Source organism: Manis pentadactyla, chromosome 7 (genome assembly GCF_030020395.1).
Source record: "Manis pentadactyla isolate mManPen7 chromosome 7, mManPen7.hap1, whole genome shotgun sequence".
Lineage (NCBI taxonomy): Eukaryota > Metazoa > Chordata > Mammalia > Pholidota > Manidae > Manis > Manis pentadactyla.
In genome coordinates, this window is record NC_080025.1 from 130245649 (window position 1) to 130269123 (window position 23475).

The 23475-nt window shown below is 36.2% G+C and overlaps 1 protein-coding gene across 2 annotated transcripts in view; it reads right to left on the bottom strand.

The window, feature by feature from the left end:
- CHCHD3 (coiled-coil-helix-coiled-coil-helix domain containing 3) overlaps positions 1–23475 on the bottom strand; it is a 278762-nt gene that overhangs the window by 219496 nt on the left and 35791 nt on the right. For both annotated transcript variants that reach the window (XM_057504774.1, XM_036905587.2), the window contains exon 3: positions 3565–3646. In XM_057504774.1, coding sequence (XP_057360757.1) covers positions 3565–3646 — 82 coding nt within the window. The remainder of the gene's footprint in view (positions 1–3564; positions 3647–23475) is intronic.

Sequence of the window (23475 nt, forward strand, 5' to 3'; positions counted from 1 at the left end):
AGCAGTGCTGCACAGTTGCCACAGCTGTGCACATGCATCCAAACCTGCACAGCTGGTGACAGTGGCCTGGAAAAGTCCCAGGAACAACAGTGAAGCAACCTTTTAAGGAACACTGTGTCACCAAGGTTCCAATTATGAACCTTGGCACCGAATATGAGATTGTGTGGAAAAACAAGGACATCAAGACCCTGAGTCAAAGAGCGAGTCAGAAGAATTAGACCCAGTATGAACAAGTTTTAAGAATCCCTTGACGCTGAGTTTTCACTATAGGCACCACTGACATTTTGGGCCAGGTAATTCTCTGTTTGGGGGTTGGGGAGAGTTATCCTGTGCTTTACAGGACGTTTTGCAGCACCCCTGGCCTCTACCCGCTAGATGCCAATAACACCTGACAAGTTAAGACAATGTCTTGGAGACATTTTTGGCTGTCACATGTCACCTGGGGACCAAACTCTACCCCGGCTGAGAACACTGCCTTACCCTATTTATTTTGCTTATACCTTCCTTTTTTATGAACACACAGTGGTATGTTTTTAAAAATCCAAAGTAAGTCTTAATTAGCTCCCTCAATAAGAAAATCTAAGACATAAATAACTGTTATAATTTGCAGCAATTTTTTCATAGGGGTACATCAAATACAATGCTTCTTAAAATCAATGGCATCTTCAATTCGATGGAATTCAGCCACCCACATGCTTCCCCCTTTGCTATGGAGCCCCCATCCTGCTTTCCTTTTGGGGAGTTACTTCCTCCACACTGTGACAGTGTTAATAGTACCCAGTTCTTCCCTGGCTGGTAGTTCTCTAGTCTTCATTTAATTCTTCTGAGCTATCCAATAGGCTTCTATACATTTCCTTGCTTCCTAAATTAGCCAGAGTTAAGTTTCAATCTTTCAACCAAAAAACCTAACTGAAACAAGGTCCTTATTGAAGCTAGTCTGACAAGACACTTCAGAATCGTTCCTGGCCAGAAAGTTCACCAGCCTATTAAAAATGTTACTGCTTCTCACCACTCACCACACAGGAAGTGTGAATGGGGTATAGATGAATTGTTACAACAGTGTAATGGGTTACGGGGATTCATCACTCTCTTCTCTATTTTTGAATGTGCTTTAAAATGTCCATAATAAAAAGGTTAAACAAGGACAATATTCTATAGGAAAAAAGAGTCACAACATGACCCCAAAGTCCCTTTTGCACAAGTTAGATTCTTTACAAGCATCTGTGCCAATATCCTAATCTTAAGTGCTTAAAACCACCATTGAGTGCTTTTCGGGTGAAAAGAGAGGACTTGGTAGGCAGGGCATGTACAAGCGACAGTGCAATGCACAGAGATCATCTTCTAAAACTGCTTACAAGGCTTTATTCAATTAAAGCAACAGATACAATAATGTATGTGCTTTGTGACTCCAAAAAAGTTGCTCTTAAAAGACTACACATAAACCTTCCTTGATGCTTTCTCTAAAATTTCTTCTCTGGTAGGAAAAAGAAAAACAGAAAGAAAAGAAATATTTATTGATTCTTCTGAGAACCATCATATAGATAAACACACACTTTTTGCTGAGATTTGACAGCTGGAAGTTTTCATAAAGAAAGCTTCAAACAAAATATTTTTTAAAAGAAAAAATAATGAAAAGGCTGTACCACTCTCTGCTCTCCTTAAAGGTGACAGAAAATAAATTCTTTATCAATAGTCATTTGTCCAGGTTACATCAAGGCTGCCAACCCCAGTCCACATGAGATATGAAATTGCCTCTCACTGGCACCTTTTATTCATTTCATCTGCCCTTTACCCTTTCACAGACCAAGGCAGAGCAAATGGGAGTTGAATAATGAAGGGTGGGGGGAGGGGGAACCCATCACTGAGAAAGTTATTTTAACAAAAACCCTATACCATATGAGGAGAAAGGAAGACAAACATCCTATGTTATAAAGTAAATATGACAGTCTAACCAAGAAAATCCTTATTATAATAAAATTCAATTAAAAATAAAAAAATTTCAAAGACAAGAAATTCTACCATAACATACTGATTTTCTTTGGTTCTTAATGAAAACAGTCTGAAATTTTTTTAATATTTAAAGCCTCACTATCTAATTATATATATACTCCATCACCTAACCCAATTAAATAATTACAAAGTGCTGTGTAGGAAACTGTTTAAATATATACACAGATCCTTTTAGTAGTAACTAATTATATCTTGATTTTTAAAACCTAAGTCATGAGCCTTCTTTATTTCCTAAGAAAATGTAGTCTTAATCTAAAACTCATGTCCTGTTCCATATGTTTTGAGTAAACTGGAGTTAGACTATTAGCCCTTTATCAGAAATATTAGAAAATATTTTTCATACCCCTCAGTTTATGGATGAAGTTTTTAAGGTCCAAAGAGGTTAAACTGTACATTGAAGGTCCAATGGCCAGTCAGTACTCAAATCCAATTCAAAGATTCTTTACATATACCTCTCTCAAGCAAGATAGTTAAGACATCCAAAACAAACACAAACACACACTAAGCATCTACAGGTGGCAGGCATGCCCCTACTGCTCAGAGCACAAAACATTCACATGATCATATAGCAATAATGCCCTGTCCTGCATGCAGATTTCAGAAGTAGCACAGATGGGAAACACTTGACTCTATCTTGGATCAAAACGTATTCACATATTTTTATGACTCAGTATATAATTCAAGCCCTTAAAAAGCAGTATTTTTTAACCAAAAAAAAATTATCGATGCTGTTCTGAACATTGCTTTTTTCCAGTTCATAGCTTTTCCACACCTGTTTGAGCCAGCACACAAGGATCTACCTGACTGTCTAGAATTCCCCTGTAGGCATATGCTCACCACAGTGCACCCATCGAGTCCCCCATGATGGGCGTCTGGATTGCTTCCAGTTTGCTACTATAACAAAAACACTTCAGTGAACATTATTTTAACTGTCATTAGCAATAGCAGTATTAATAATGACAATAATAATATAGAAGTATGTACAGAGGAACAAAACGTTCAAGAGTGGCTATCTCTGTGGAATGGAATTATGGAGGATTTTTATTTTTTTCAACCTTACATATTTTTCTAATATACTCAACTTAATTGAGTATATTACTAATTGGTGCTATTTGTTAATTTGGGCATGAGTTGAAGAGCTCATGTTTAACTTATAATATTCCCTGTTAGCTACAAGATCGTTAACCTTAATACCCATAGTACACAATATAATTTTCAATCATAAACAAATTCATTGAAAGAAACTAGCCTGAGAAATTCCTGGACAATCCTAAGAACTACTCCTCACATACAGAGAAAAGAGTACTCACTGTTCATGCAACTAAGAACTACACAAAAGATGGAATAGTTGTTACAATTGAGTTTGGGACAAGAGTAACTCGGGGCTTTAACAAGAACAATCCAAAACCGAAAATGGCCATGTTCATATGTTCAGCACATTCTGAAGTTCAGCCAAACACAAAGAAGGAGCCTTACTACAGTCATTCCTCTCCAAAAGTATTTCATAATCTTGACAGGCCCACCAAAATCTCTCTCAGATGCCACAAAACTCACCGTCTCTGATTTTCAGATTCTTTCTTGGCTTGTTCCAATGCCAGCTCCTCAGCCACTCTTCTCTTCAATTCTTCATCAGAAACTAAAATCAATAAACAGTGGAAAGAGATAAAATAAATGTAAAATAAATGGCCTCTGAAAAATACAAAAGCAAGAAAATACTCTGGAAAACAAAGCTGAGACTAGATCTTACTGGGCGAAGTTCTGCCAGCTGGCCAGTGTCTCCTCGGAACTACCTAAGCACTGACGGAACGACCAATTAGTGCACTTCAGGGTTAATTTAATCAAAAGTTCCCTGGTGACCTAGACATTTCCACACCTGCCAAAATTTATATAAACTCAAGGAGCTGCTTATTGCCCAGTGGGGACTGAGTCATTAAGTACAAATTCTTTAAAATGATGTCCTATCATTAAAGTGTGACAATGGCATATAAGGAGAGGGGAGGCTGTAAGGAAGGGACTTACAAGAGGAAAATAACACCAAAACATTCTCATGTTAATACTTAAAACATTTTTTAAATCAGTTATTAGAGGAAGAAAGTCATTTGTATCTATATTCATTACTCTATGAGTTATGAAAAAGGAATTTGTGATTTATGAAAATTTTAAAGCCTTATAACATGTCATCCAAATTCAAGTGCCAACAATTAGAGAGAAAGACATTGAAAAGTGCTGAGAACATGGCTGGAGCTGTCTTAATACCTGGTGACTTGACTTGAAACATCTGGTTTTTCCAATTAGATTTTGTATGATATGATTTGTAAAGATTCTTACAGCTATAATAGTAAATAAAAGGGACAAATTTTATATTCTCCATAAAAGCCTTCTGTAAGAAATAAGCAGAGACTATTTCCTCCTCACTAGAACACCACTACCCAAAATTATGGCCAAGAAAGCACCAGAAACACTTGGGCAGATCTAGGAGCAACACAGGACCTCCCTACTGTTTCAGATGGGTGAGCCTATCAGATGAAAAGCTGGTGGTACTGTTTCTGCTCTGCAAGGGTGCTTTATTTGATGATCTTGGCATTATAAGCACTTTGTCTCAGGGCCCATCCAAAAACTGCATTAGAACAGGATATGAAAAACCTTTTCAAAATGTAGCTGATACTAGACAACAACAAAGGAATATGTGAAGTTCATAAGGATGAGTTCTCTTAGTTGTGGGCTATCACAAAACAACAGCATCAAAGGACATTATAAGGAAGAGAAAAAGATAACCCACAGGATGGGAGAAAATACGAGCAAGTCATAGAGCTGACAAGGGGCTTGTATCCAGAATATACGAAGAACTTGTACAACAAAACAATAAAAAAATCTATTAATAAAGGACAAAAGACATAAATAGGCATTTCTCTAAAGAAGATATACAAATGGCCAGCAAGACACGAAAAGCTGCTGCTCAACAGCACTCATCAGTAGAAAATGCAAATCAAAACCACAATGATATACCAATTCAAACCCACTGTGATAAAAAAGACTAACAATAAAGCAATAAGTGTTGGTAAGAATGTGGAGAAATTAGAACCTTCTACATACATTGCTGATGTATGTAAAATGATACATTTTATGTAATCTGATACATATATTATCAGATTAATGTAAAATGACACAGCCATGATAGAAAACGGTTTGGCATTTGCTCAGAATGCTAAACAGAGTTGCCATAAGACCTAGCAATTCCACTCTTAGGTACTGTCTTTACTCAAGAGAATTGAAACTTTCACATGAATATTTCTGGCAACATTATTCATAATATACCAAAGGTGAAGGCAACTAAATGCTCACTGAGTGACAAATGGATAAACAAAATGTGGTATATCCATTCCACATTATATTATTCAGCCATAAAAAGGAAGGAAGTACTGATAAGTGCCACAGCATGATGAACCTTGAAAACATTATGCTAGGTGAAAAAAACCAGACACAAAAAGAACCATGGTGTATGCATCCATGTATATGAAATGCATAGGAAAGCAAATCCATAGACAGAAAGTAGATTAGTGGGTCCCTGTTGTGGCAGAAGAGAAAGGGAGGAATTGAGAGTGACAGCTAAAGGTTTTCTTTGTGGTATATTTGAAAATATTCTAAAATGAGATTATAAGATAGTTGCACAACTCTGTGGATATACTAAGAGCCATTGAATGGTACTCTTTAAATGTGTAAATCTTTTGCTGTGTTAAATGTATCTCAATAAACCTGAAAAAAAAAAGAAAAAAAGGATATAATATAGAAAAAGAATCAAGGAATTGGAGAAGTTGAGTTCTAATCCCAGTTTGGCAATCAACAATCTGGGGGATCCTGGATAAATTACTAGCCTCTCTAGGGAGCAGTTTTCTCAAAAGGTTGCACTCAAATGGATGTTCTCCAGGGTCACTTCAAACTATAAACTATGCTACTTTTTAGCTTCTCTCCTACTTCATGGTCGATAGCATGAGGAGGATGCAATTTTCTGCTTTGAAAAGGTCACACAAAAATCAAGAAAGAAACTAGAACAAAAGAATCTGTTTGCATTCAGGCAAATCTTCTGATTTTTTTTTTTCAGTATGAAAAGTTTAAAACAGTACAAATAACATCAGAGAAATTATAGATAGTAGTAGGTCAGCAAAGAGTATGAATGGTCTTTGTTTTTCTATTAACTAGACTTTGGAGAAATGAGTTAATCTACCTGAGTTTTGATTTCCTCATCCCAAAGCAGGATAGGAAGGAACACATGGATGTCAGCTGACTATGAAGTTCTAGACTATGCTATATACTCCACAAGGTGATGATGTTCACACTGTCACCTACTTCTCATCAACAAGCAAAACAACACAACACTACATTCTTTCATATTGTTCACAGTTGGTAACTCTAGTTAGTAGCAAAAATTGAAACAAATATTTAACCCAATTAGTACTACCTGATCAAACTATACTCTGAAATTCAACTTAACCAGTTAGGACCAATACACAATCAGGCTGTATGTGTAAAATCATGCTGTTTCCCCTGAACTGTTTCAAGTTACCACAGCAAAATTTTTATCTGGCAAAATGCAGTCAAATTCTCAATCACAATTCAATCGAATTCCATTCATTCAATTAGAACTAAGCTTTGGGAAGACCTTGAAATACCTCAGTATAAGCAATATAAGCAATGAGATCAGCTTCTAAGTGAGCTGATAAAACGGTCTCATACCTTCACAGTGCATTTTATGTCTCTTACAGAGGGGTTTCCCACCAGGTGAAAAGCCCAAATCAGCAGGAGCTTTTTATGATGATGTGTAAACCGAGACGGCAACAGTAAGGATTCCATCACCAAATGAAGACCAGCCGGTGGTTGGGAAGGAAGCCACGCGGGAGAGGCTGCAGAGGAGGAAACACAGCCTTGAGGCTTGCCTTCTCCATTCCCTCCTGCCTATCAGTCACCCCGACACCTGCCCTGAGGTGAGAGATGGGAAACAGATGGAGACACCGATGTATCATCTAGGTAAGCCACAAGGGGAAGGAGAAAGGTGGACAGAGGAAAGTATTGGTAATGCAAAGGACAGGAAACTCCTGAGGCCAATGCAGAAGACATGCCCAGGGGACCTGCTGGCTGACATCATTTTTACTCAGTAAAGGAACCAAAGCACAGCTGTTTTTTTCTGATGCCCTACCTATTTCTGGAAAAGATTTTTTAAAAATACAACTTTTGGATTTCATGTCCAAGGTCAGAGCTGAAAAAGTAATTACCTGAGCTACAATTGAGGATTTAAAACAACAAAAGATAAAACATGACCTGGCATAAAGAATTTAAAACCTAAATAGTAAATCAAAGCCCAGGCAGGAAAATAAAACAATGTTAAGTATTAGATCTTGAGCAAATCGAAGTTTCATGTTATTCGTTTTTAAATCAATAGAATTCAGAAAGCAACAATATTATTTCTTTTGATATGTCTGGTCCAAAGTGCCTAAGGGAAAATGATAGACCATTTGGAGACCACTATTTAAAATGGCCTTTCTGAAAACACTCTTTTCAGCTCTCAGGATCTGAACATTTTCTCAAATAAAACTGTTATTAAATTAAAAGGTCAATGCTTCAGGATGGGCTACTTTTAAGAGAAGCACAGGAAAGGCCAACTTTGCCTATTAGTACCGTGAGTTTCCAAGCAGATCTTTAGGGACTGGCAAAGTTTGTGAAATGTGGAAAAGTGAAAAAGATAAATATGCAAGCCATATAAATCAGATTTGCTGTGGAAATCTGCAATCCTATTTCAAGCTCGGTAAGTATGGTGCCTTAGCTTTTACATACATACACACTTTCCTTTTAAAATATGCTAAGACAAAAGGATTTCTTCTTCACATACTTGTACTCTGTGCTTTGTGTAGTCTCTTCTCACAAATGATTTTAATTTCCTTCTCAACGGCAAACGTATCTTAATGAACACAAACACTGGCATTTTGTCAATTAGTTATAGATGGTAGACACAGACCACAAAAAAAGTCAAGCATTGCAATTGCTTGGGTATGGCAAACCTGGCCCTAAGTCCTTGATTTGAAACCATTATTGAGAATAATAAATACTTATATGGTTGAAAGCAGCTCATGATTCCTAACAAATTTTTGTTTGTTTTTGGTAGCCAACATTCTAAACAAATGCGTCAGTTAGTCCAAAGTTTCTTCCTTCTTGATTGCCTAGTAATTTTTTGCTCCTCTTACTCACATTCTAAATCTTTAAGAATTTAAGAAATTCTAAGAATCTAATTGCATCCAGGATCAAATAAGAAACTCCAAAATTCCTAACCTTATTCTTGATTCTAGTATTCTTAGGAATGGTGAATACCATGGTCTTAATTATTAGAGAAAGTATAGCATACATTCATTACACCTCGCCTGTCTTCTGTGTTACATGACTTGGTCCAAGTTCTGTTTTCAGAAAGCACTGGGAGTGAGGGAGTTTGGGGGTGGGGAGGGGGTTGGTAACCACATACACTCAGACACTGTAACATATTTAAGATAGTTCCTTGAATGAACAGAAATAACCCCGCAAAAATGGAGGACTTTATGATGCCTCATCATCTATGAAAAAACAAAAGATTGAAAATGCAACCACGATTTGAGACTTACATGGATTCCTGGACCTCAAGGGATATAATAATTTCCTCTGTAATTTTTTTTTTATTTATGACTTTCACTTTCCTTCATTTTCTCTGCATAATCCTTACACTGTAATTCCCTCCCCAATTACAGTATTTTTTAAACAATCTTCATAAGTTACTTAATAAAAATGATGGCTTGCCTCTTAAAAAATGTCAGGTCCTTTGGGATTTTTCCTTTACTCCATTTCTCTTTCTGGTTTTACCATTATTTGCTCATACATGTCATGTCCAATTTTATAAAGCCTATTATTTTCATATGCTGATTTAAAAATACTGAAGAGAAACTATGAAGATCTACTACAAGAAGAAAATGAATGTACATAATTGCATAATACAAGTGGCAGATTTTAGAAAGACTCAGACTCTGCCAGGATCGAGACAGTTGAGTCAAAGCTTGTATCAAATGACACGGCCAAATTAAATTTTCAGCTCCATGGAAATAGCCATTAATCTTATAATTTCAATAAATTCATTAATACAAAAAGAGCACTGATTGTTCTAAAAATAATAATGGAAGCATCCATGCAATCAATGAAATACAACATACAGTATATTAGAACGAAATGACTCACAGCATGGGTTGCAGGATGAATCCTGTCCTGCTCATCATGTAACAGGTACAGGTTTTGATTGGGAGGAAAGCTGAAAGATGAGTAGGATAAATCTCAAGGGTTACAAAGAAACAAGTAACAGTTTACCATTATCCATTGTGGCACCATCTATGTGGCAGACAAATAAACTCGATTTACACACACACACAAACACACACACACACACACACACACAGTGTGAGTGTGATATTCAGCTGACAGTTAGTCACTATCAACTAAGGACAATGTATCTGAAGACCACATTAAAAAAAATGCCATCTGTCTAGATACCCAGCAGAGTAACTGAGGCAACCTATACATTAAAGTTAATGACATAGTAAGGATGAAAATCCTTAACTGCACATTCAGAACCATAAATACTGAATCAGAAAGCAGTGTTACAAAAGAGTTTAGCAACCTACACATTAACAGCATTGAGTTAATGGTTTATTTTATAGTATTACTGCTCCATCAGGATTTATATACCTTAGTAAATTTCTCATTTGAGTAGCATAATATGCAAATAACGTCCATTTTATTGTTTGCTTCACAATAAGCGCTCATGGAAACCAGCTCCATGTTGCAGTCTATGTGAAAACAAACATCAGTACCAGGCTGCAGAAGCTGTATAGCAACAGACAAACTCATTATTTATATTCGACAGTTTCACAGTTATAAGAAGACGATTCATAAAACCAGTATTGAGAGTCAGTATTTCATGTCTTAATACCCTGAGTAATAGTTGTAAGACCTCACAAAGCCTCTAGGAAAATAAATATCTATAATTTAAATTAAAAAATAATAATTACCTCTGGATATTGCTTTTTGATGCATAGCTTAATTTTCTCTTTCACAAATGGATATATATTTTGTTCACTGGGGATAAAACTATCAATTAAACAGCATTAAATCTCCAACCCCAAATGAAATACCAAAGCCACCCAAAGCTGTTTTTGTTTCATCAATACAGTCCTGAGTTTAGCCATAGTCAAAATTTTCTACAGAAAGACTCATGAAATGCAAGAAGGACCAAGCTGGAAGTGAAGAGGGTTCCCCATCTAGTCCTGGGTTTACCACAGTTCATTTTTGTGATTTTGCTCAAAAACATATCATTGCTTTAGACCATGCTGTCTCATCTGTAAAATGAGGGCCCTAACTGGAAAACTCTTAACAGCCCTTCCTCTTACACAGTTGTGGGACTAAATTCATACTTGAACCTCCACTTTCCCTAAAAAGCCTACTAAAATGAAGAGGAAAAAAAGTGAAATGGTGTGTCATTGGCAACACATACTGCCAGCTGTTTCCCTTGAAGTGACACTTGGCTCATTTGGAGAAATTTGATCAGATACCCACACAGCAAACTACCCAAAATAGGCTCTAAGCTTTTTGGATAATCTAAATAAAAGGGGGTGAGGGCAGGTGGAGGATAGAGAAATGCTGTTCAGGCTTTGGTAGGCACACAATAAAAACATGTTAATTGTTTGATCTGTAAAGTCAAATATCAGTCATTAAGTAAAATACATAGCAACTTTTTTATTTAATGAGTAGCTTGGAAAGATTTAGAACACACACACACACACACACACACACACACACACACACACACACACACAATGTAAAATCTCATACAATCTAAGTACAAAGTATAAGTGCTACTCAAAAAAGACCTTCAAGACAAGTCCCCCTTTTCCCACAACTCTCCACAGCACTGCCACCACCATCAGGCTTCTGCTCCCGGGCCCTTCTTTACATATCTGGAGTCACCACGACTGACAGTATCCTGTTTATAAAGGAGAGAAGGATGGGTAGTCATTACAGCTTGCTGTACTAGCTATACTGTTTCAGTGTTTAAGCTGTTTTCTGTTCTCTGGTCAATATGAAACTATTTTTGGCTTTTTGTTTTTTTTAAATTATTTTCTCCCAAACCAAGTGACCTCTAGAAATAAGACAAACTAGGAAACTCAATCAATTCATTAGGTAATCAACCCAAACTGACTTAATCCTATGCTAGGTTTTATTACAAAAGATGAAGAGATACAGTCCCCACCATTGAAGAGCTTGTAAGTCTGAGATAGTAAAATTGTGCTATTGGGGTTTAGTATTAAGGAAACTTATCAAGGCTGGCTGCAGCCATGGAGTGCCTCATGAAGGAGGTGGGCCATGAGCAAGGACCTATATTAGACAGATGGAAAGGAAACCAAACAAAAAGCTTGTTTGTAAGAGAGAAAAACAGAAGGGTAAATTATGCTAAATTGTGAGGAGACATGGAAACTAGGCAGGAGGTCAGGTAAGAAATGTCAAGAAATAGAGCATCATGGGCAGTTGTTAAACATGGAAATAGTGCGATAAAATACAGTGCTACAGGAAATTTAATCTGGCAAAGGTCTGCAGATAAACGGACGGGGAAAGCATAAGGCAATGAGTAGTTCTCAAAGTGACGCCTCGTGCCTGCTCCCTCTGTGCCCAGGAGCAGCATCCCCTGGAACTTCTTAGAGATGCAAATATTTCAGCTCCACCCCACCTATAAATCAAAAGCCCTGGGGATGAGGCACAGCAATCAGTGTGTTAACAAACCTTCCGGGTCAACCTGATGCTTGCTCTAATTTGAGAGACACTGGCACAAAGGAATAGGACTGGAACTAGGATATGGACCATAAAGACACAAATCTAAGCTACGAGAGCTTTCAGGGGAAAAACTGATCATCTGTGACTGAGAGATGAAAGAGAAAGAAGTCAAAAGTGCACCAAGATGCCAGAAAATTAATACACACAATGGTCAATTAAGTGAAGGAAGGGCTGTTCTGGGAGGAAGATAATGAGTTCAGTTTTAGGTATATTCAACTGGGGTAACGGAAGAAAACAACAATGGGATTGTAGGCAATGAGATGTTTGAACCTGGAATTCAGATTTGGTTTGAGGCTTGGCTGGAAATGCTGATTTGAGAATAACTATTACAAATCTGAGCTCAGTGAATTCTCCTGGGGGGCGGGGAGGGAAGAATATTAAGAGAAAAAAGTAGAAGACTGAGGAACAGGCCTTAAAACTTCATCAGACGAAGAAGGAGAGTGAAAGAACATCATTAGTGCCAAAGAAGAAAAGAACCAAGATATAATGTACAGAAATGATAAATAGATTTCACCTCTTGTGCCAATTCTGATCAACGGGCAGTAACTGCCTGGGGTGCTGTGCGTAGGGGGCTCCAAAGTCAAGTCCAGTTCAGTGAATTAAAGACCCCCTGGACCCAGGAGGACGATCTGCCAGCATGGCTTACAATTACCTATCACCCCATGGAGAACACAGAAATCCGACTGGGTGGCACCAGGAATCAGTGGGAGGGGAGCACGGGAGGGCAGCGATTCCAGGCCTCTCTTCAACAAGTTTAGAAATTAAACAAGGAACAAGGTAGAAAAGTTATAAATAAAAGATGATGTTCAAATAGTGGAGATCTATGCTTGTTTGAAGGGCAGCCATAATCGATAATCTGTAACTAACTTCCAAGAGACTTAGGAATGCTAGTTGTTGTTTCTCAGAAGTAATTTAGAGAATATAATGTACACACTACTCACAAAGCTCTGGTTGTTTAATGTACAGTAACATAGACCAATTAACATATATTCTAGTCCACTTTCCCAATTACCACCCTGATGCAAGGTTCAGAGCACATTTTTAAGTGTATTTTAGAATAGTTAAAGAGTGGAGAAGCCTACTTTCATGTGCTAAAAAAAGCTTTAACCAAGACTAACGCTTTTACCTAAATAATTTGCTTTGGTAAACAGTCAAATACAACTCCAATCTTAAGATTCCTAAATCAATCTTCCCTCTTCCAATTGTTATGAACTAGTGTGTGTGTTTTTAAGCAATAAAAACTGTATTTTATCCAAAAATCTATTAATCACTAGAAAATTCCTGAATTCAACTAAGATATTTAGCTCTTTGAATTCTGACTAACACCATTTTCCAAGGGAGACTTTATATTTATCTTTGATGTAATCTTAACTCCAAAGAAAGCAAAAGACTCAAAAGTCTGAAAATAAAATCTGTCTTCAATCCACCTAACTTTCTGCAGCCCTGGGAAATCTCAACTAACTGCAACTTCAAGATTTCCTTCTTTAGAATGAAAATAAAAGTTTGACCCAATTATGAGCCTTTTTATAAGGAATAAAGCTAGTATCCTGTTCCTAGATACTGTCCCACTCCTAGACAGCAGAAACAGCAGGAGTCACATACAGTCAGACTTCTGGGCTTCAGTGGCATTACGTATAACCCATTAAGGGTGAGATGCCACAGAGGACCCATTTAACACACCAGCTAACCATTGCAAAACAATGGCCTCTCCAGGGAAGTTTTCAAAAAAGCAATTCAGGTTTTACACCCATGCTTAATTTGTATTTTATTTATGGTACTTCAAATATATTAAAACTGTGAGACAGCATAATACATATTGGTATAACATTTTTCACTACGCTATAGTGCAATATCCTGAGCTTTGTTTTTTTACTTAATTCACATTGTGATAATTAGATCAGCCTCTTTTTTGAAATGAGATTATATCTATAGCCCTGTTATTTTTTCCTTCATCTCAAGTAACAAATCTCCACTTATTGTTCAGAAAATGGCATTTCAATGTAGTCATAATCCCTAATAAAGCAAAAATAACTCTCTGGGAAGCATTATGGAAGCTCTGTGAATCAGCTGATCACAGCTGATTTCACATCTTTAAAACACAAGATTGTGCACAATGATTTCAAGACCAAAAGCCTTGTCCTGCTTTTCATTTAAATATAAAAATGTATTTAACTTTTTTTCTAAAAGTAAAATAAATTATCCACAGTAATGTTAGGCTGAACAGAAGATAACAGTAAAACATTTATTATGATTATATTCCTAATGATCTACAAATCTCCTTTAATACCAGTGTTCGATAGATATAGGTGGTGCAACATGTTCTTGTCTTTCAGTGGCACTTCATTTTTTTGTAACTTACACTATATTCTATGTAAGGTTTCAGGATGTAAAGCCTTTAAATACCTGGGGCTATATAAGAGAGCAATGAAAAAAGGTGCTTCTGTTCAGAGCAGTGGTTTTCACCCTTATCAGACCCAATGCTGCCTTTTTAAGGCCAATATTTTGTAATACTCTCTTTACTATCCTGAAAATAAACAGATGATAACCTGACACAAAATTTTTTAATAAATAGAATACCCTAAGTATATTGTAAAAAGAAACTAATTTATAATAAAGTAATGGCCTTTCGATATGAAAATGCTCAAACCTAACCACACTAGAAGATGGAATAAAGTAATCTGAATCTTGAGCTTATTATGTTAAATCACAAATGCAAAGCTATAGCTATTGCTACACAGCAGTTGCATTCCTGTAAAAGCCATATATCGTAAAGCCATGCAAAACACACTTTCTGCTTATATATAAAACAATTAAGTTCTGGGCTAAGTAAACAGGTTTTCAACTGCATGAATCCCTGATAGGGCACTCAGAAATAGAAGGCTCAGGACAATCCTTCAAGAGGCAGAACTATCCCAGGCATTACAAGATGTCTAGCTCCCTGTCCAGACCACACAATACCAGTAGCTCCCCCACAAATTCCTAAAATGCTTCCCAGGAAGCAGTCCTATCCCACTGAGCACCGCTGTTTTAGACTGGGCTAAAATACTGACCCTGATACAAAGTAAAATATAGGAACTTTATGGCTTGTATGACCACTGAGAGTTGCACAAATAGTAACACAGATTTTTCAAACACACATAAAAATTTGAAGATGACATCAAAATGCCTCCTGCCATGGTGATTTCTGCATCAGTTTGACTACTTTTCTCTCTCCTGATGCCTCAAGATGTGTCCTACAGGGATGAGGACTCCATTAGGAATCCAATGGAAATGGAAAGGTGGGTACAGAATGTGGCCTAAAGACACCAACTCACTGTTAGGATATCTCAGGAATGCACAGAGATACAGAGTGATACCATCTACCCACGAAGTGTTCTAATGTTTTCATTATTAAGCATTCCCACGACATTGGTTAATGGCCTTAAGAGTACAATTTCCCAAACATAAATTTACTTCTAGCTGACACACTTCCCATCAAAACAGTCTACATCAGATAGCTCTTGGCCAATTAAAACTGTATGTTTCAAAGGTGACAATATCAAAATTAACACTGAATAAACAGTTCAATAAGGCCACATCATTTTTATATTCAAGGAAAATGAAAAGATTTAAAATTACTCACTCCAAATTAACTTATAATAATTCACAGAGGTTCCTCTTTGAAATTAAGGAAGTGAAGGCTTTAGTAAGGAATAATTTCTCTATAACACCAAAAATAAATTAGCTTTCACTACAGAATGTAATATGAAACTATTTTATAATAAATTGTAGGAAGGTAGCAAGAGTAAGTACAATCTAAACACACAAGATACTTCAAAAGAAATGCATTTATGTTATTTTTAAGTACCTTCAGCAATTGGATCCAGTCTTTAAAGGTGTTATCAGGTAAAGGTCCCTAGGAACTGCCTTAATGAAACTAATAATTAGAATAGCAATTTATTCTTTGTAAAAAGCAACTTCCAACATACATGACAATTGCATAAAATAATTTGCTACGTAATTTGAGATTTCCTCTCAGGGAATTTTCAACAAACCCTCCCTCATTTCTACCCCATCTCCACCCTATTAGTGTAAGCAAGCATAAATCTTCTCTAATTTCCTGACAAATTATAAATTAAAGGAATGCAAATTAATAAGATTTTACTACATGTCTTAACCTTTTAAATGTCTTTAACATATTTTATCTCAGTTATAGAGATTATAGGGAATTTAACAATAAGAAACTAATCTAATAAAACATCACACAAATATAATCTTTAAAAGTAGTACAAAATGTTCATATTTAAGTTTTATGCATCTGAAAAACAGCTATGAAGTAATGAGGATGGTATATACCACGCCACACATTAGAGACTTGCATTTTACAACCATAGCCACAATGTGTGTGTGTGTTTGTGTGTGTGTGTGTGTGTGTGTGTGTGTGCAGATGCATGTGTGTGTAAAAACCATAGGATTGAAACACAGCACATCATATTTGACTTCTCTTTAGTGGACAGAAAAACAGAGCTCATTGAGAAGCACAGCAAAGCAATTTTAATTAAAGAATCAGGTTTAAAGAGGCCTGTGTTCTCTTCCTGACTCTACCCTGTGACTTAAATTCTGATCTATAAAATACCAATGAAGTTTCTCCTGAAGATGAAATGAAGTGAACTGAGGAGGTCTTTTAAAGCCAAAGACGAACATCGTTACAAAAACAGGTGAAACTACTCAATTGAAGAACCATTTTATTTAAAAACTCCTGGCTGATGTAGAACATTTCATTGAGCCAATGCTGTATTTTACAAGAGACTATTTTAAGTCATATATTCTTCAGAATGTCAACATGCTGGGATTTACAATTCTTTCAAACTACAGAAAAGATTATGTAACAAAAAGAACCTGTGGTTTATCGTTCATGAGGATTTAGGAACTGGCCTGATGTTGAGGTCCAATTACTAAGTATTTTAGCTTCTGATCTTCAAGGTTCACATATTTATTGTAAGTGAATCTGATCTGACAGTAACAAGAATTAATTTGAATCTCTTTCATTGTCTTTGAACACTGCTAAGTCCCAGATGGTGATGAATGATGAGGAGACTAAAGGGTGAAGTAAAATTGATGTTGATCAAGTATTGTCTAAAAATTCATTTTCATGGCCAGTTTAAGTGACTATTAAATCTTCTTCCCAGAAATAAGAAGGCTGACAGCAAAGAGAAAGACTCAGACAATGAGGGAGAGCAACATATATTTTAGATATAAAATAATCAAAAACTGGAAGCAAACTCAATATCCCAAAACAGGGAATTGGTCAAATAGTAGAGCCACATTATGAAATACTATGCTAATATTAAGAAACATGCTTTTAAAACTATTAATACATGAAAAGATTCTCACAATTAAGTGAAAAGAACTCAACATATCATTTGGTCTTCATTTTGTTTTGAAATGTATATATACAGCACTGAAAAAAGCATAAGGAAACCATCACAAAGAGACACATACACATATATTGCCTGGGATAGCATATACAGAATGGTAAACAATGAGAATCTCTGAATCTCAGGTGAATGGATCACTTTTCTTTCTCCCTTTTTGCTCACTTGCATTTTTGACCAAAAAAACATTTTTACCTGCATAATTTTTAAAAAGTTAGTTTTAAACAATACATACACAACAAATTACAGTTTTTAAACAACACTTTCATCAACCCAATTGTGAACACCAAATGTACAGTTTAGCTCACATTCATACCACACTTACAAAAGAGAGTTGTCTGAGATTAAAGTATCTGAAATTGAGCACCACAAGATTCAAGACAGTAAAATTCACTCTTGTTTTTTCCTTCTACCCACAGCCATCCTGTCTACACCTCATACATCTCATTATAACAGACTGTGTATTAAAAGGCAAGTTAATCAAAGAAAGTACAATCAAGTGCCATTATTTTAATAATGTTTGGGGTAGCAGAATTTATACCACAGTTTCTTAAAATGCTAACTAGAAGCATACCACACAATGAGGACTATTTGCTGAAAACTTCTCCATATTGAAATTGACAAGATTCAGAGTGTCCAGAAAAGGATATTTGATGGCCATATTAAATGTAAGTAGAAAATGGGCAGCATCAGAGAGCCAAAATATTCTCTTTACACTTCAGTTTTTCAAGTAGCATTTAATGCTTTGTCTTCCATTTATATTTTTCAATTGCCTAGTATAATGAATGGTAAACATTAACAAGGACAGCTGATGAAAGATTCTTAGTCTCCAACTTATGCAGTCAGCCGAGGTAAAGATAAGTCAGATAAGAGGAATGAATGATAACCACTGATAGTATTTTCTACATCATGCAACAAATATCTTGCAACATAATGATAGCCACGTTCCACAGAGATACATTTCCTACATGTAGCAGTCACTGCTATAGAGTCAACACAATCTGGAATGTTCTAGAAAAATCTCTCAATAAATCTCCATTTTGATTGTGAAATTGACATACAGACCTGTTTATTTTATTCCACACAGGCATAGGCTAAATGAAAATACCACTTCAACCATAAATTTAAACTATATTAGATCTATCATTACATTCTTTGCTGCCACTAGCAAAGTAAAACCATATAATGGTCTTTGCTTGTTGATTAGATTTATACTTAGTAGAAAATACATATTAAAATTTACCCTTGCCTCCTTAAAATGAAATCTGACAACTTCTCACTGGGGTTTCATGGCCTGAAGCATCTCCACTGAACACTATTATTCAACATACCAAATCTCCATCTTTTCTTTAGTTGCTTAGTACATGCATACACTGCAATCACTAAGACAAAAAAGACTTTAAATATCTATTGGTGGGAATTCTGTCTCAATGTCAAATATCAAAACCATCACGTTTCACAAAACTCTCAAGACAGGGTGGCAGTGACAAATGACAGGACACTACAATAGATACTACCTATAGCTTTATCATGAGTGTAATCTTCATCTTATTTATTTGGGATTAAAGGAAAATCAAACTAAATTACTCATTCCTTACAGTAGCAGAGGAATCCTCAGATACCGTGTATGCAGTTTAGATATCAACTGAACATACCAAGTCTTTTCAATTTTTCACCTATGCTGATAAATCGGAGTAACCAAACACCAAACAGGAATTCAGACACGAGAGAAAGTGAAGTCTTTGTAATCGAACTATCCCAACACAAATCAGTTCTATTTTGAAAAGAATTTGTGTCTCAGGGATGCCAACATTTAAGCACTTACAATCTTGGCTACATCCTTTTCCACTCTCACCTGGGAATCCAAAGAAAATTCTCAACTTCAACACACAGGATAGGCTGCCACACAGAGCAGTTTTAGGGTGGGCTAATCAGATAAAGATGAAATTTTCCAGCTTCACCTGCAATTGTGCAGTCTCCTAACTATGCTCTGGCCAGTAATATGTGAGTGGACACTACATGTGCAGCTTCTAGGCCATTTCCCATGGCATGGGCTCGAGGGCAGGTGGGAGCCATTCTGACCACCTGGATAAGGGAAACACCCTACGGATGCAGAGCAGTAAGACAGAAGGAGCTTGGGTCCCATACTAAGGAATCATCAAATTACCCAAAATGTTAAACGGAAGAAAAATAAATTCTACCTTTTTAAACCACTGTTACTTAGGGTCTCCACTAGACAGTAGAAATGATCTTCTAACCATATATCTTGATAAAAATGACTAATGTTTTGATCTACCCTTTATCAGTTCTTGAAGAATCAAAGAGAGTCTCAAAAACATGAACTCTTAAAAAAGAAAGTTATTTGTTTTGGGGCTTAGGATTCCTGAAATTCAGCAGCAGAGCGTAGAATAGTGGAAGAGAAACTTTAAAAAATCAGCTATGTTGCACATACTTGTAAAGAGCTGAAAGAGACTTGAGGCAGAAGCCTATGCTTATCCCAGGAAAGTCTCCCCACCCAGAGATGCACAGTATGAGGAAATAGGGAGATCACTGAGGTGCTCTGTCCATTCTAGGGTAAGTAAGCCATTTAAGCAACTTGGTCAACCTCTTTAGAAGAACCTCAGTTTCATTTCTAGATGAGGGGTATGAATTGGATCACCTCTAATGTCCCTATCAGTTAACCTAATTTTGAAACTGTGATTCTCTACGTGTGACATCACAGCACAGCAAAGAATGTCAGCTCTGGAATCAGACCGCCCTAGATCAAAAACCTTTTTCATATGTGCCTTCTGTTATATGTGCATATTTGCTCATTAGCTTCCCTCTGACTCCATTTCCTCACCTGTCAAATAGGTAAAATAAAAGCAACCATGTAATAGAATGTTTCAAGAATTTTTCCATTTTCTATCATTTATCAGTACTTCATCAGATTACATTTTAGCTCCCATAAACCTACTTTACCCAAAACCCTATATAAGCAGTCCTCAAATTTCATATAACCAGCAATTTATAGATTACTCATCAAAATAACTAAATTACCTTTGCTATCCTGGCAATTCTTCAAAGTTCCATCCTGTCATCTACTTACTGTTTAATAATCTAACATAATCATACTACCTGCAGACTAATAATTCACTAACTTTCCACCACCTTTTTGCCAAGCATTTATGAGAAAATGTTTCAACTATCCCAAAGCTTGTCGAGAACCTGCTTGAAGCAATGCTCTTGAATTTTTTCCTTCTCTCTTCTCATGCAGCATTCTACACAGCAGTAGTAAGGGTCCAACCGAAAGTCCTCCTAGATCCTCCTCGTTTATGGGTTTTCTTTTATTGCAAGTTCTCTAAGCAGAATTTGCAATAAAAGGATTAAGTCACAGGTTCATTCTCCCCATCTTTACCCCCTCCAAATAGACACACAAAACTCAAATGTGATCACTCTACCCTGGGTACAGCATCTAAGAACCCCACTTCCACTATTCTATGCTCTGCTGCTGAATTTCAGGAATCCTAAGCCCCAAACAAATAACTGCACTATTTCAATACTCCCTTTGACAAGCAAACAGTCCCTATGAGGACTTCACCTATCAGCTACAAAATAAACATTAGTTTAGGTCTAAAACAGTCTGCTTGGGCATAGTTAGGTAAAATACTAATACATTAGAGCTGCCGGTAATGTTTTTAGGATTACTGTTAAAATTCTGTAAGAAAATAATTATTTTAAGCATGCAGTGACAGATCTGCTACATTCTTAAGAAATGCAAATTATATCCAGGGGCCCTTTTTTCCCAATATAACATATCCAATTTTATAAAAGATATAAATGGAGAACCATAATCCACTTAAACATACTCACTTAACAGCAAGCTTGTTTGAAACACTTCTACTTTTTTTTAATGAGCAATAACTATACTTTTAAAATCTTAAAAATGCTTCTCTTATACCATACTAATATCTCTACATTTCCCTGAGATTCTCCCACATTATCTTAGGTTTCCCTTTCAGTATCCACAATTACTGTTATTTTAAACCTCCATGCAGCACTGGACAGGCTTCCAAAGGTTGACCCCCAAGATAATACCCATTGAGGGAGGCTTATATGGCTTACTGCCTCCAGAAAATAACAGCAACCTCTTAGACTCAAACCATCGCTCCCCCAAAAAAGAAGTCGGGGTCTTGGTGTCCCTATTAAGTGGTGCTCATCATTACAAGCAACTCTTCAATAACACAGTGGACCAAGCAGGGCCAATATACCTGCTGAAGTCACTCAAAGCTGGCTCCCATCTCTGTCACATTTCCATACGCACACATTTTCATACGATCGCTCTCAGTTACAGAAACTGGAAAGATGTTTCATTTCCCTTCCCAAAGCTCTCCTGCTCCACACTGCAATAGCTGATGGCATTTCTCACTACTTCGAAAAATGCAAATCCTTTCAATTAATACAATCTTAAAAAGACCCTTTGGTTTCAAGCATACAACACGCTAATATAAGATTGTATATCAACTATACTTCAATTAAAAAAAGAAAAGAAAACCCTTTGGTAATTTTTTCTAATCAGCAATTTGTATGTTACATGATAATTTTAAGCTTGAAACATTTGATTTTAAATTACTAATATTATTAAGATGATAACAAAGTTTATTGTAACATTTTCATAGCACAATATGTCATGAACTTGTTCTAATCTTTAATCATGCAAAAAATTTTCAAAAATTACATCATGTTTAGCTTGGAGACTAATATTATTCTAAAATGTAGTATCAAAAACAGATTCTCCTCCCAAAAGAAATACTTTCATGACCTAATGTTCAGAATTCTTACATTTTGCACTTAAGTAAATTAACTTATTTAAAGTGGTCAAACTAAATTAAGTGATTTAATTTTAGACCTTTTGTGTTTTATTTCTAAATAGCAAGATAGAGATTTCAGGGGCTATTTATAAATGCAAGTACATTTGGGGAGGAGAGTTTTTATTCCCAGTAAACTAAAAGCAAAACTTAATATAATAATCACATTTTCCTTTGTAACATTAAGCATTAAAATATTAGATAGACCTCAAAGTGCTATATGAGAATTTTATCACATGAATTCAGCTTAGTAATCTAGTGAAAAGCATCCTAAAGGTAATTTTCAGAACTATCATCATTTTTATGATGTTCATTAACCTGCTTTTCATCATCAGTGTCCCATATGTTTCCAGACTTTAACCAATAATCCATTATGGGCATAAGTTAAATACCACATGACTATGAATAAGAATTTAAAATTACATAAACGTCTAATTGCCTAGACAGGAAGGAACATGTGTGATAAGTATGTTTGAAGCACTGTGTGATAAGCTAGCGAGGGATGGAAGCCCATTTGCTTATCTCCACTAACAATCACAAAATTCATTGACAGGCAAAGAAAATATTTAAAGAACTGTTTTATTGGTTAATTTGTAAACAGAAATTAAAATATCCTCCATTAGAGCTTTTAACAACACTGTGCTCTCCAGAACACTGTCATTTAAGTTCCCAGTTGGGAAACATTGCTTTAGAATGGTACAAATACCAACCTTAGCAGACAAGAATTCTTCCAAACTTTCCCTATAATTAGATAAATGTGTATGTTTTTAGGTCTCAGAAGTTTCCTAATGGGATTCAGCAAAATAAAAGTAAATGGGGGGCAAGGGACAGTTAAACCCAAAGAAGTCACTATAAAGGAAGAGGTACTAAAAAAAATAGACTATTCATCTTGTATGCCAAATTTAAAATTATTTGTCCTCAGGTAATCAGGAGTTAATAGGACATATTCTCCAGTCTGTTTAAAACTCAGGCCAAAAGCCTGTGACAACTGCTTTAGAAAAATAACAAATTAGAGGTTGGAAAGTGTAGACGGAGAGAAAGTATATGGCAGAAGAGAAGTCTGATAGATGTTTCTGCAGGGTCAACTTGGGAGGGAGTCAGGTAGATGAATGGAAGTACATGCAGTTCTGCAGGCCTCCTCCCTGGGAGGGAGATGAGGCTGAAGGGCAGGGCCATGTCAGGGGGACCCCACAAGTTTTCCAGCTATGACCCATAAAGCTGGCCTGAGTAAGGCAAAGCCACATACTTCTTGTATACTGGGGGGTTGCAACCCTGTTGGGTGATAAATGTGCTAAGGGGTTTTTTTCCTTCCTCGG